The sequence below is a fragment of the Eucalyptus grandis genome, chromosome 4 (genome assembly GCF_016545825.1).
Source record: "Eucalyptus grandis isolate ANBG69807.140 chromosome 4, ASM1654582v1, whole genome shotgun sequence".
NCBI classification, from domain to species: Eukaryota; Viridiplantae; Streptophyta; class Magnoliopsida; order Myrtales; family Myrtaceae; genus Eucalyptus; species Eucalyptus grandis.
Window position 1 is genome coordinate 27,579,774 of NC_052615.1, and position 15,748 is coordinate 27,595,521.

Sequence of the window (15,748 nt, forward strand, 5' to 3'; positions counted from 1 at the left end):
AGTGTCGGGGCAACCCATGAGATGTGAAATGAAAGCCGTTGTTAGCCCCACGGTTCCCTACGCGGCAACAATTCTGGAGTACCAGACAACCGAGGTACTCGAGCTCACTGGGCAACGCAAACAAAAGACCTGAAGGCGAAGAGGATGACCATCGAGTTGTTCATGTGACAAATTGTGACGAACGCCCGGGAGTATCTTCTGGATTTCTGCCCCAAAAAAAAATGGACTTTCTATGTCAAGCTGGCCAGCTCGGAGTCTCGGACAAGAGAGAATTGGACCCGTCGGTCCGGTGAGGAGTGACCGGTGTCGATGATCGACTTACATTAAAAGTTTTCACACCGCCCCTCACCATGAGCAACGCGGTAGGGCAAAAGATGACGAGGATGCAACGTCAGTGGAATTTCAGTATTTCCGCGATGAAAATTTTCATAAGTAAAGGCTATTACAACTTTCTGCATCTCCCAAGTATACAGTAAGGCTATTACCACTTTCTTGCTACTCTAGTCTCTCACAAAGGGGTGCATTGGCATTTAGGAATCACAGAATAAGTTTCACACTGCCGTCTTAACTCATGAGAGAGACGTTTGCCACCTTCGCAGGATGGATCCTTTGCCATTGCTCCTGCATACTTAGCGCAAGAGAATGTGGTGGAAAGGGAATTACCGCAGGAATGAATGCGAAATGAGGAACCGAAGGAATACTAACGAAATGTGAGGCATGGAAATGTATGAGCTAGTGTGCAGAAATTTTGTGGCAATCCAAAATCATTTGACTGTAATATCGAATATGCACCCCAAAAGGAAAAATGACTAATACGATCCATTCCATTTAGGATGCTCACTCCATTGTTAAATATTTTCTACCTAGCGAGAGAAAAGAGTCCAGGCTGCAATCACAATTCGCATCCCAGCCCTGATTCAGCATATGCTAAACATCTACTCGAGATCAATTAACACAGGCAATATAAAAGCATGGGTAGCACGTCCAAAAGTTGCGAACAAGGGCCGTGCACACTGCATTTATACATGGTGAAAGGTTTCATGTCCACTGGACAATTAAGAGATGAAATTTAACCTCAGTGTTGATCCAGCTGGCTTCTCAAGGAAACATAGTGTAGGTGCTCATCATCTTTGTGATCGAGAAAAGTTGAATCACCAGATCCTTCAAACATCTCCACATATATTCAGTGCATCGATGCCTAACTACAGATGGGTCATCTCACTAGCTCAACATCTACTCACGCTCTATCTGAATAGTGACATGACTGATGTTATATTCTCTTCTGATGAAGTCAACAACCTTGTTCAGCACCATGTCCGCATTGGCTTCACGCTTTATTTTAACATGGCAAGCCAGCAAGACTTTCCCGACTGTTATTGCCCAGATGTGCAACTCATGCACTGCAGTCACATCATCCATCTCGCACAGACCCTGTGCCAGCCTCGTGGCATCAATCTCCCTCGGTGTGCTCTCCATGAGAACCTCCAAAATATTCCGAAGCATTCTTATTGTAGTGCAGCACAATCACTGAGAATATAAGGGTACATATCAAATCAATGATCTTCCACTCAGGCTTATACCATATGATCGCTCCACCAATCATCACACCAACACTCTGAATCGAATCTCCTAGCACATGAAGATAAGCACCCTGTACATTGATATTCCATATCTTCTTCTGTTTCAGCCCACTCTCTTTCTTGTTATTGATATCACAGCAAGACTTGACCAATGGCTCTGTAAGATCTGTTTCATGGCCATGATGATGATCATGCTCATGATGATGTTCCAGAAATTCTTTATCATGATGGTGGTGATGTGCATCAGCTGTGACTTGGGGTTTTGGGTTATGTCCAGCATGATCCTCATCATTATGGTCATGGCTTCCATGGTCATGACCATCTCCACTATGCTGGTGATCGTGATTATGGCCTTGACCGTGACCGTGTGCATCAGCTGTGACTTGGAGTTTTGGGTTATGTCCAGCATGATCCTCGTCATTATGGTCATGACCATCTCCACTATGCCGGTGATCGTGATCACGGCCTTGACCGTGACCGTGACCATGTTCGTGACCATGGCCGTGACCGTGGCCGTGACCGTGACCGTGACCGTGACCGTGACCATGTTCTTGACCGTGACCATGACTGTGACCATGACCGTGGTTGTGACCGTGGCCGTGACCCAGCAAGAGTGCCATGGCAATATTAACCAATAAACCAAAGGCAGAAACAAGAAACATTAGAAAACCCTGAACTTCACCTGTATCATGGATCAGCCTTTCGATGGCTTCATATACGAGAATCCCAGCAAGAAGCCATATCATTTGAATAGACACAAGAGCACCAAGAATCTCAATCCTGAAGAAACCATAGGATTGACAAGGTGTTGCCTCCCATCCCAAAGCCCACAGAGAGAATAAGGATATAGCAAATGCAGCAACGTCTGACAATAGATGAGCTGCATCTGTTAGAATTGCTAGACTGTTCGCTTTGATGCCTCCAACAACCTCTACGGCCATGAATACTATGCAGAGGACAACTGCCACCAAAAGTTTCCTCATAGATGCTGACCGCTCCTTTTCATCTTGAGAACTGGCACTAGAATCTTTAAATCCACAGGGTGCCTCACCACAAATTTTCATCCTGCCTGCGCCTGTTTCTGCTGGCACTTCCCCACAAACTTCAATTATATGTCCACTTTCACCACTCCGAGCTTCCATCTGAAAACAATCCCAGAATAACATGTCAAAGGATTTAATGCAAATGCCAAGTATTTCATATAACATATATACCCACTTTACATTAAAACAAGAGTAATCTAGAAGAATCTCTAGATAAAAAATACACGCACATGAAAAACAGATTAGCATAAGAAAATGTGATGTCAAATGGTTGAATAATAAAATATGCAGCTTGCAGAGTCATTTGATTGTGACGTGCCAAATTATAAGCCCCATGCCACATAGAATCAAAGAAGAAACTTACACTTCAAAGGCTGGATCACTCTATGCTAAAAGCAGAGAATAAAAAGAAAGAAAAAGGAAAAAGTAGCTTACCCTAAAATTCCAGTCTAATACCAAAAGACAAGTATCTTATGGAAACTTATCGTTTGAATTTTCTCTATTTCATATTCCAGTATTTCAATCTGTGAATAGCACTGAGTCTAATCTTAAAAAGTATCACAATTTAATACCTCAGCAATCTTTTTTTGGTAGATGCAAGATTCCCAAAAGACAGATTCCAAAGTACACCTTCATATCCATCAAAAAGGAAGCCTCAAATGCCTCTCAATGAACATTTAGAATTCTAGTTACTTCAAAGTTCAAACCAAAGCCATTGAACATACCATCATGACCGTAAACTAATGCACTTTAAATGAGTATCTAAATCTACGTATAGAATTTTCAACACATATGTCAATGGCCCAAACATCGCCTCCTATCTGAATACTCACCTTTTGACTGATATACAAACCCAACTGGAAAGCATATTAATTTCCAGATAACTGGGACAATTCTGCATGTGGTCTCTAAAGCATATACCATAATGCAGCAAGATTCTCATCTAGTTGTCCATTCTTTGGAAGCATGACATGTAAATTCCTAATTGATGCTAGTGATGCAACTACTGTTGGCCAAACCACAGCCTGCAACTATTAATGTAATGATGAAACTAGCTTGAGGAACAGTATTCACTAATGCCGAATTATTATTATCTTTCTTTTTGCTAACCTATAAGTTCCTCGATTACCATGATGCAAAAATTAGTAGCACTCCACAAAATTAACTGGTGAGTGCGCAACTGAATGAAAAGTAAACAGGAATTTTATTCAAAACAAAAATTGTTAAGCTTGGAATCTTACCAATGTCTTGACACACATATGGATTGTGTAACTAATTAATACCATAAAATTCTAAAAACGTACAGCTATACCAAAATGTCATAAATGAGTGCAAAACTGAGATTCCCACTCCAGACACTTTTCTCCCCATCCCTCTCAAGTATATACAATGCCGCATCCTTTTCGCATCTATATCAGAGGAGACTCTAAAATCTAGAAAACAATAATTGAACTCTATATACTAATCCCATACATGACAATTAAACACTATCCAAGATTCTCCAGCGTCCATGTTTCAGACTAATCAGACTTCGGATTGGGACATTTGGAACTAAATAAGATTGTAACTCACATCCTTATAAATAATTTGAAAGCCAGAAATATCTGAGACTTGCAAAGATTCAGTAACAATGAGTTTTGAGCAGATGTAATTAGTTTGACTCAAGCCATAACTGATAGAGCATGGTGCGAAATCTACTATCCCATGGACCATGTCCGTGACTGGGTCCCTTTCAGAAGTTTTGTCCACTTTTCACTATATTTTAATCCTCCTGGCTCTTTTCAATCATCATCCATTTATGCTGTCATTATGCAAGGCATCAAAGCAGAAGTTCATCAAATGTTATGCATTAAAGTAGAATAAAAAACTCAGAGCAGCCAAACTCTGAAAAGCAAGGACACTTTGCTCAAAATACATTGAATCCAGCATAGTCAACTCAATGGGTCACCCTGATAGTTATCAAAAAAGCACAAGCGACACAGAAAATAACTGGCGTTATCAACCATCCAAGCAACAATCGCCACTGAAATTCAACGTGCCATCACAAATTTTGGATCCACTCTGTTTCAAGTAGAAGAAAACACCACTCAAGCATGTAAACCAAGCAAAAATATCGCAATCATAGAAACCTATCCACTCCGGCAAATCGGATGCACTCCTCAATGACTTCCACCACATATACAAACACTGAAACCTAAAATTATGCAAGGAAAACCCAAAAAACCAGGCATGTGGAGCAAATTGACAGTAAAATAAATAAATAAAACAAAAACACAGAGCAAAGAATTTTCACAAGGTCCAACGAACAAAACAACCGCAGAAACAAACCTCGAACATACGAATTCTCAATTGCTGAATCTCTATCAAGCGTGCGCGTAAACACAACAAACAAAAACATCAACAACAACAAAAAAAGAAACCCATGTCCGCAACCAGGAAAATACAACACCCCTCGCAAAACTCGACGCAAGCAAGTCTTCCAGAGATAGATGCTGAGAATCACGCGACGCATCAGCCATGCAAAGCCCAGAAACTCGCACTGAACCCACCACAACCAAAACCCATCTCGCAAAATACCCACAGACACGCCCTGCACACCGCCGAAAAGTCCAAAGCCTCCTCCTCCCGCTACAAATCGACATAATCTCTCAGACTGCATTCGCAAAACAACCCATCGATCGAATTCCCACGAGCAAAAGAAGAACCCGACGAGAATCAAACGACGACTAGAACACGCAGAGAGGACCACGCAAGAAGCCATCGAAGGAAGCGATCGACTTTAGCCTGGCGACGTCAGGCAAGCGAGCAACTACCGTCTCCTCAAATTTCCACGGCGGTTCGACTTCTTGGACATGTTCAAGATACCCTCGGCTTAGAATTTATTCTAAACTTCGGTCTTAGAGTTTTAGCGTTGGTGTGGAGAAAAATCAGGTTGTTCCATATAAATAAATTATCGTGTCAATTTATTCTAAACTTCGAGTTGTGGAGCATTACGGTACATGCATTTTTATAACACAATATTTGGCCAAGACATCGGACGGCAAGATTGAGTTGTCCATTTTGATGAAAAAGGCTGATAGGGTCAAGCATAGGGAGTGAGAACGCACAAAGAAGAAGAAAGAGCAAAGAGAACTTTTGGCACACGAAAAAAGATGAAGCTCTTGAACACACCATGATTTGTACCGTGAGATCTGCATCCAATTGAATAGTTAATTTAAGTGTGGAAAACACTCAAATATATAAATAATTGTAACTCTGAAACTCCGATTATTAATGAATTATTTGTTGCTAATTTTTCTTTTTAGAGTAGGTATCAATATTTAAATCAAATTACGTAAATCTCGAATGTTTTTATTATTTAATGTTTATTTTTCTAATGATTTCGCATTAATTTAATTACAAGATCCAATTGTTTTCTGCTTTAATCTCGAAACACATACTTTGTCCACCTGAACGAATGTAATTTGACATGACGACCTATGGAAAATGCCTTGGTAGGCAAATACGAGATCACATCAAGGTCAAGACAAAATCGACTCTTCCTTTTATATTTTAACTACTTTAAAGCACACGGCTCTCCAGTGGGTGGGTTCCAAGTGAAGTTTTTAAAAGTCGGGAGCATTCTCCAAAATGTAATTTTCTAGAGTCTGATATTTGTATAACAAAATGGAGCAACATCGAGAATCTCTCAACAGCTAAAGTATTGGACCCAATTCGACCAAAAAAAGGCATAAGACCCAAGAAATAAAAGGGGAAGAAAGCGTACTTTTCACCAACAGACGGTAATTAAAGGATGATGCTAATCGAATCTACCATCAAAATCCAGAAAAATTCACTGGCCCACCCGGGAGAGGAAAGAAAAGGTACATTTTCCAGTGATTGATTTTCACTAACACGTCAGAATTGGAAAAACAAGCCTACCAAAAGTTGACCTCGATTCTTCTTTTAAAATTGGGTAAATATCATGAAAAATCCAAAATCCAGATTTTGTGACAAATTTACCCCATGCTATTTTTTTTTTTACCACCAAAAACCCTAAAATAGTATACATTTGACAAATTTACCACAAACTGGTATATTTGTGATAAATTTACCATATGTTAGTTTTTGTTAAATTTTACCGTCAAATTATTAAGTTAAATAACACGTGACAATTGACTCGGTTTACCAATTTTGGATTTTACACTCCATTTGTCATCGTTTACAATTTTTGTGATTTTTTGTGGTACTATTTCAATTTAGCAGAGGGTATATTTGTCACAAATTTATCGGTTTGGAGTTTTTTCGAATAAATTAGTTTGGGGTAAGTTTGTCATAGATGTACCAATTTAGGATTTTTTATAGTCAGTCAGGGTAAATTTGTCACGGTATACCGGTTTGGAGTTTTTATGGTAAAAAAAATAGTTTTGGGTAAATTTGTCACAAGTGTATCGGTTTGGAGTTTTTAAGGTGTTAACCCTTAAAAATTCCAAGTGTGCCGACATAATCTGTCGGCACATGTTTACTGTTGTTGCTAGTTCAAATCTTTTTGGCTAGCAGAAAGTGACGCGGGTGAGTACTGCACAATAGCAAGAGAGAACCGGTGGGCAATCCATTGGAAGCCGTATCATAAAGGCCTCATTTGACTAACCATTCCCAAGTAACTTTTAGCCCCAAAAGTCCTTGGGAAAAAATTTAGATATTTGGTTCGGTATTTGAAAATGTCATTAGCCAAATGTGACCTTTAAATGCTTTGAAAGCCCAAAGCAAGTGACCCGCTTTGGGCTTTTAGCATTTCCAAAATGCAAGTCCATCTTTACTATTCATTCGTTAACTTTTTTTTTTTAAACCAATCATCTTCCCCACATCCCAACCGCCGTTGATCGGCGACGGAGTTTTATCGGATTTTATTTTATTTTAAAAAAAATAATAAAACTTTTTGCAAATGGTGGGTTCACCTTTTTTTTTTTTTTTTTTTGTTATTTTTATCTTTTGACAATCAATAGCCCAACTTTTATCAATACACTAGAATGATCACTAATTAACAAAGATGATTAATACTACAATAATTTTAAAAAAAATATTCAAAGTTGAAAACAAACCTAAAAGAACCCTAGACGAAAAGTTGAGCTTTGCATCTCCTCTATAATCAAATTGTTTTAATATAATTTTTAAATAAATTTACTAATATATATCTTTTATATTACTTTTAACATGAAAATATAAAAGGTTATATAGTCATTGTTTCTTTTTGCAATTTTAAAAATACTAAAACTAAAAATTTAATTTGGTAACACTAAAAGGTTTTTCAAATATATGTTTACCAAACAGTCTTACATTTCCCTAAATCACTTTTTAGTTATAGTTTACCAAACAGATCTATTTCACGCCCCAATCCTCGAGCATGCACACATCCTTCTCACTTGGTCGATTTTATAATGCGATATTCCAGGACTATGTATCGCCGACCCTTTTATTTATTAAGCACATGCGGAAGCAGTTATAATCTCCAGACAATAAATACGATGGGATAGAAAAGCAATGCCATATTTTTCATATTGAAACTTATAACCTAACTTTTATACAAAACACAAACCAAAGTACTTCATTACTATTCACATCAAAATTGAGATCTCAAAAGAAGATGGAATCTCAGTCCAATTCAGTTCAATCAGTCAATCCATGACAAACGAATCAAACCATATCAATGATTTCATCTATACTCGATAATTAATCTCAACATTCCCATTCAACATTCCCACTCAAATATAGGCTCAAGGCGCTAGAGGTGACCCCAACACAAAGTCTCGTCATCGTGCAGTACTTAGTCATTGACCACAAATAACAATAGTATAAGGCGCTAGAGGTAACTCACACGAAATCTCGCTGTTGTGTAGTACTTAGTCCTTCACTACAAAATGCAATAGGATAAGGCGCTAGAGGTGACTCACACAAGATCTTGCCATCGTGTAGCACTTAGCCATTCACTATGCATAACAATGATGTAAGGCACTAGAGGTACTTCCCATGCGACTCAGGTCGTCATGTAACACTTAGCCCTTAACTACAATAAGCAATGGTATCAGACGCTAGAGGTAACTCACACGAAGTCTTCTACTTGTGTAGTACTTAGTCTTTTACCTGCTCATGATCCATTGGTTTCCCTCAACACAACACACATCACATCACATCAACTTCCAATAATCATCTTGCTTCAACTATAAGCCAACACACAATTAATCCCTCACGGCCCAATGACATTATGCCTCGCAATTAACTTCCTCAATTAAAGTAATGTCTTGACCTCATTTCTTCGTATTAGAAATATTCAATAAAATATCGTGCGTGGGCACACAGCTGGCCTTAGCCAAAATCTAATATTTTCCTTTCCATAACTCCCACATTTTCTATAGTCCGCTCAAATAGTTTTGGCATTATCAACCGATGTCCGGTTATTTTTCAATTAATAACTAATGATTTTCCAATTAAAGAATAATTCCATCCTTCGCAAATAATTCAATTCAACACAAAATAAAGCTCCATTAAATAAACGAACTTCACCGCGACGATCATCATGAAATTTCGGTCGTTGACTAACCCGACCTTAATTTCCGAAAAATAAATCATTAATTAATTAATTTCGAAAATTAATAATTAATTACAATAAATCCAATTTAGCTCAAAATAAAGCCCAATTAAATAAACGGGCTGCACCACGATCATCAGCATAAAAATTCGGCCACTAGCCATCCAAGTTGAATTTCCAGAAAATAAATAATTAAATAATTAATTTCGAAAATTAATATTTAAATACAAGAAATTCAATTTAGCTTAAAATAAAGCCCGGTGAAATAAACGGACTTTGCCATGGTCATCAGCATAATATTCCGATTACTGGCCATCACTGTTGAATTTTCGGAAAATTAATTAATTAATTAATTAATTAATTAATTAATTAATTAATTAATTCCGAAAAATAATATTTAAATGCCAAAAATTCCACTTAAGCCCGAATTACCAAATTGAAGCCCGATTAGGATCGGGAAAATCCCGGGCTACCCTCAATAAATAGTAGACCGCGTCTACTTGCTAAATACATATTCAATTTGTCTAATTTGTATCACAATTGACTAATAAACACTAATCTAACAATCTAAATCTAATTAAATAAAACTAAAAAACCAATAAGTGTCATTAGCTCACTAAGCAAGGATTAGTGAGATTACTCACCGGAATGGCGCGCAAATCGGATCAATCCGACGGGGACGGCGCGATGAACGATTCCTTCCAAAGCACGGCTCGGGTTCGAGGCCTGGAAATGGCCCAAAACCACCCACGAGTGTGCTGGAAACCCACTCGGTGGGTTGCTGGTTTGGCTGCAAAACAGAGAGGAAGTGAGTTGGTTGGGGGCGGCAAGGGGTCGGGAAGGTAGGTGGCGGCTTGGCAAGGCCGAGCGGTGGCCCACGGTGGCCGGAGGTGGTCGGATCGTGGCTTGTGATGGCTGAATCGAGCTGAACAGAGGGCGGCACGGGCGGCTAGTCCAATCTTCGGTGAGCTGCTGTCCTTCCTCCGTTTCTGGTTTTCACGAGCAAGAAACAAGAAGAAGGGGAGCTTTCGGTCACGAGGGGGAGTGGGGGAGAAGAGAGAGGAGAGAGAAGAAGAGATAATGGTTGAAAAGTCAAATGGGGAAGAGAAAGCAAAGTAGAAAACGGCAAGGGAAAAGGAGAGAGAGTCGGCCTGAGGAGGGGGTGTCCGCACGAAGGAAAAAGGAGGGAAGAGAGAAAAGAGAGAAAGAAAAGGGAGAGAAAAGAAGAGAGAGGGGAGAGAGAAAAACAAAATAAAATAATATCCTTGCTCTTATTTTATTTTTCTTTTCTCTTTTCCACTCTAATTTCTTTGGATCTTCGATTTTTCCTCCGATAATTTCTTTCCTGAAATTTCGGGCTCGTCAATAATTTGACGGACGATGAGACGGTCCTAAAAATGAATTGTGACACGCTCGAATATTCGATTCTCAAAACCAAATGAAATTTCATGATTAAAATCAATTGGACGCGATTTTAGTCCAATCCAACAAATTAGGTAGCTTTTAGGGATTTTACCGCGGATATATCCCTTAACAGCTTCACCCAATAGGTTAGTTAACTCATGAATGATCGGTTCGGAGAAAAAGGACCATAGGCGCGCCGACAATATGCACATTTCATTTTATCGAAACGAGGTCGAATTTCAGGATGTCACAGTCTAGCATTTCGGAAAACCCATTTCCCTCAAAGGTATTTACATTCTCCCAGGAGCATTTCCCCAAAGCTGAACCAAATGGGCCTAAAAGCTGGAGCTTGCAAGGGATTGCAAGAGCAAGAACCTGAAAAAACATAATCAGCACATGGCATTACGTTGTGTCTGGTCCACAGCCAAAGCTACTGTACGGGTTGCCGAGGCTATAGTGACCAGAATTTGATCGCTATCCTCCTTCAGGATGATACACTCGACTTACAAGTTCTTGGAGATGGAAAATGGGTTGCTTTCAATCCCATTCCCAGCACTTTCGTTCCAACATAGTAAAAGAAAAATAAAAGGTTGAGATGGAAGTTGCGCATTTTTTTACTCAAGCTGGAGATCAAAAGTGTACATTTAATTGAAGAAAATAACAATAAATAATCACAGTAGATGGATCGGTTCCATCTTTTTGTCAAATCTTCATACAAGTACTAGACCACACTTTAGAGCCATGGTGAACAACTGTCACGACCTAACCTCAGGTGTTCCACCTAAGATTTGGCTAATGGACATAATTTTATCAAAGAGTCGCCACTAATCAGTTTATAATAAATCGATCAGACACATGAGTATAACTCTTACGAACTGGATAAATTGGATACGGGGACTTGATTACACTAGATTTATCTAATACTCTTTTGGTACCATTCTTTTTATTTTCAACAATTATCTTTGCGGGCAATCTGGATTGGTTTTAACCTAAATCATTGTGATGCAATGGGGTGATTATGCGAATGCACAACCATTATTAAACATTCAATGAATCAAATAAATTGCATTAAAAGAATTATACACACAAAGCAAGCAATTTTTTTTTTTTTGTATTTTCTTATCTTGAAATTAGAACTTTACTATATGACGTGCGCTTTAACTATATGACCTAACTCTATTGACAAGCAATTTCTAATCAAATGAACTTAATATACAGACTATTTGACATGCACCTAATATTTTTTGTATTTTTTATTAAAATTCGTAATAAAAAAAACCTAATTAAACTATCTAAAATGAATAATTTTCTAGTCTATTTTAGGGACTAATTTGACTTAACCATGTCCTATCTTGGAAAACTATATTAGACCCTATCTATATATAATATAAAAAAATGTTTTTAGATTCTATCCTAATCTGTTACAAAATTATCTAAGCGTGCAATTAAAAAAAAAAAAAATGAAATCCTAATTTATGAAGGCATCATATTCCGATGCAAGATTTGATTTTTTTAGTATTTTCCAAAACAAGCAATCATCATATATAGGCATTATATCCAAGCTACTCAAGATATTCATCAAATGAAGGGTTAGCATAATTGAAAAATTCACAGATTAAATTAACAATTATTCTAATCCCAAACATCACAACATGTAAAAAGTTCAAAATAATTAAAAATTTAATTTGAAATCTTACGGATCAAATTAATAATTATACTGAATTAAAAGTTAAAATACTATCAAAGTGCCAAAAAATCAATATAATTAAAAAAAATATCCGACATTTTACGGATCGAATTAGTAATTGTAGTGATTTCTAGATGACAATACCCTACGAATAATGCCTAAAACATTCATATAATCAACATTAGCATCGAATGTTCCAATTTAAGCCATAATACCGAAACTTGATTTAAGAAAAATTACCTTGACTGAATTTTTATTCTCTAAACGGACCGGTGCTGGGATTCGCAAATGACGATTTGCGTCGGGGTCGGCTTAGTGATAGCGGGTGGTAGGAATGCAACAGCAGCTCCCGGTCAAGCTCGTCGCGGCTTTGTGATGGCAGCTCGGGCGCAAAGCAACTCAAGAGGAAGGGCTGGTAGGCTAACGAGCAGGCCGGTGTCGGGCCAACGGGCTCGGGACGGCGGGGCTTGTAGCCGGGGGTGCTTGTTAGATATATGCCCTAAATGAATTGATTAATTAATTATTTGTTCATTTAATTAATTAATTAACACTTTTTAATAACCAACATAAATTATATAAATATATATATATATATATATATATATATATATATATATATATATATAAAGCTTCATGCATGTGCACGAAGCACATGCATGAAACTTGGATGGTCGGCAACCGCCGACCATCATCCACGAATTCGTGCATGAACGGTCAGCAAGTTGCTGACCATCATGCACGAAGTCGTGCATGAGCAACCGCTCATACACGAAGTCGTGTATGAGCAACCGCTCATGCACGATTGTTCGTGCATGAGTGGGGACGATCAGCAACGGTTGCTGATCGTCCATCGATCAGCAATCGTTGCTGATCGGTTTATATGTTTTAGTTTAAAAAGAGTTGTTTTTGAAACACTAAAACGAGTTGTTGAAAAACAGAGAAAAGAGTTAGTGTTTTTTTTTGGTTTTGTTCGAGAGAAACACAAGCAAGAAATCAGTGATGCTTTGCTGAAAATAGAAAGCAAAGTGCATGCGTGTTCTTTTGTCTTTGAGACACGAGGAAGAGAAACAATTCTCTCGTTCGGGCCGTGACTACTATACACCAAGAATACGACGGATTCTTTTCACGTGATTGCTAGCACGATCGAAGTGGTGGATATCCGAAAGTTCTCCCTTCCGTTCAACGTTCGTTGTTGGTGTGTCCGAACTAGAGGTCCGACGCTTGTGGGACTCGTCTTTGTAGAACATCCGAACCGACTTGTTTCAAAGCGCTTCAAGAGGTATTTCATTTAACTCCCTTTTATGTTTAGATTTTTGATTAAAACGCACGAACAACGCCTAAGGAGAATCATGTGTAAAATATATAGTTGTTTCCGCTGCGTTTATTTCGTTAATTTTCTTATACATGATTCATGAAAACCAAACAGTGGTATCAGAGCCAACCTTAGGCGTTTTTGTGCGTTTAATTGATTTATAGTTCAAATATATTTTTGCATTCTAATGGCCAATTTACTTTTGTTAAGAGAATTGGTTCTCTTGCTCTTATGTGGCCTATAGAAGTTGATTGATTTATGTGATAAATTTAATCAACAAAGCAAAAAAAAAAAAAAAAAAAATTAGAACTAAATCAATTTTGAATCAAAAATCCGTAACTTGTTATACTTTGTGTTTATATTCTACAAATGATATGCAAAATTTTATGCATGCCTTCCAGAGCTTTAAATTTTGAATTTATGGCTCGTAAGGAAGGGTGGTGATCATGGAAAAATCCCTAATTGTTGTGATTATTGTATGGATGAATGTATGATGATTACGGGTATTCTTTTTGGGGATGTAATTATTAAATGGAGGCTGCGTCCTTCTTTTTATATTTATTTTTATGAAATGTAATTTAAGTATAGTGTAGTATTTCAATTATTGATGTAAATACTACAAGAGAGGAGGAGCCATTGGAGGAGCCATTAAACCGGTGAGCTCTCTGGGCCCGGTCTTTGAAGAGTTCAAAGATTGAAGAAAAAGTGAAGAGCAGGTCCATATTATTAAAATATTAAAATGGCTAAATGGGTCTCTTTGGCTCGAGACCCATTGAACCATAATTCCATGATCACCACATAGGATAGATATTATGTGATATCTATTTATTTATTGTGTTTATGGTATCGTGCATGTTAAACCGGTTAATGTGCAAAGTGAGACCGTTAATAACGACCTAAATCTCCTTACAAAGAATATTAAGTCGAAACGGGTTTCGGACTCATGGCCTTCCATCGTCGTGGTTTGATCCAATATTATAGTGGTTAATTAACCGGTTATGGATACATAGGGTTAATTACCATTTATAATATTGGACCACTCCATTATGCATATGATGTTGTGGGGTTGGAGCCAAATGATTTCCAATAACTGTTAGGTGAGGGAATTATTTGTGTTTTCAATACTTGCATGAGACGATGGGCTAGACTTAACTATGATCATGATGCCAATAACTGTTAGGTGAGGCTTTCATGGTTTAGAGGCCGAAGTTATGATTGGGACTCGCATATGATGCGTTGAACAAGCTGGTTCACTCACTAAGTTCATAGGACACCAATAACTGTTAGGTGAGGTGGACTTTGGGCTAGTGGGACTCCAATCCCCACTAGTAATATTTACCCAACAAAGATTACCGCTTCCCATCTTAAGGAGTATGGGATTCGAATATAAATTTAGTGGGAGGATCTATTTCATTTAAAGGCCAAAATGAAATAGCTACTTTGAAAGATACAACGGCTAACAATTTATTTTCTGCAACAGATATATTATTACTCTGAAAAATGGTGACCACAAACCCACTCGCTTCTATACTTGACAAGAATTGTTTGACTGGACCAAATTTCTTGATTTGGGTGAGGAATTTGAGAATTGTTCTCAATTCAGAAAAATTGGGTATGTGCTTGATGAAAAGATGCCAACCTCCTTTCCCGAGGGTGGGACCCAAGAGGAGCGTGTCACTTATGATAAGTGGCGTGATGATGACTTAAAAGTTAGGTCATATATGCTTGCTTCAATGAACAATGAATTACAGAAGAAGTATGAATCTATGGAAGATGCTGGATCGATCATTTTGCACTTAAAGGAATACTTTGATGAGAATGGTCGAACCTCTAGATATGAGATATCTAAGGCATTGTACCGTATGAGGATGGCTGAAGGATCATGCATTAATGATCATGCTTTGAAAATGATCGGCACATTGAAGAATTGGCTAGGCTGAATCTCGTTATGGACAATGAGTTAGCTGTGGATTTGATCCTCCAATCTTTACCCGATTCCTTCTCTGGTTTTGTCCAAAACTTCCACATGCATAAGATGGAGAAAACTCTTGCTGAGTTACATAGCATGCTGGTAGTTTATGAGAAGGAAATGCATAACACGAGGCCAAATGTAGTGGCTATGGCTAAGGCTTCTTCTTCAAAGGGTAAGACTGTTTT

At 38.1% G+C, this 15,748-nt stretch overlaps 1 protein-coding gene across 1 annotated transcript in view; it reads right to left on the reverse strand.

Moving 5' to 3' along the window:
* Nucleotides 1–1,024: 1,024 nt before the first annotated feature.
* LOC104428858 (metal tolerance protein A2-like) overlaps nucleotides 1,025–15,748 on the reverse strand; it is a 39,422-nt gene continuing 24,698 nt past the window's right edge. Inside the window, 2 exon segments of the mRNA XM_039311430.1 lie at nucleotides 1,025–1,516; nucleotides 1,518–2,722. Of these exon segments, the coding sequence (XP_039167364.1) occupies nucleotides 1,234–1,516; nucleotides 1,518–2,722 (1,488 nt within the window). The 3' untranslated portion in view covers nucleotides 1,025–1,233.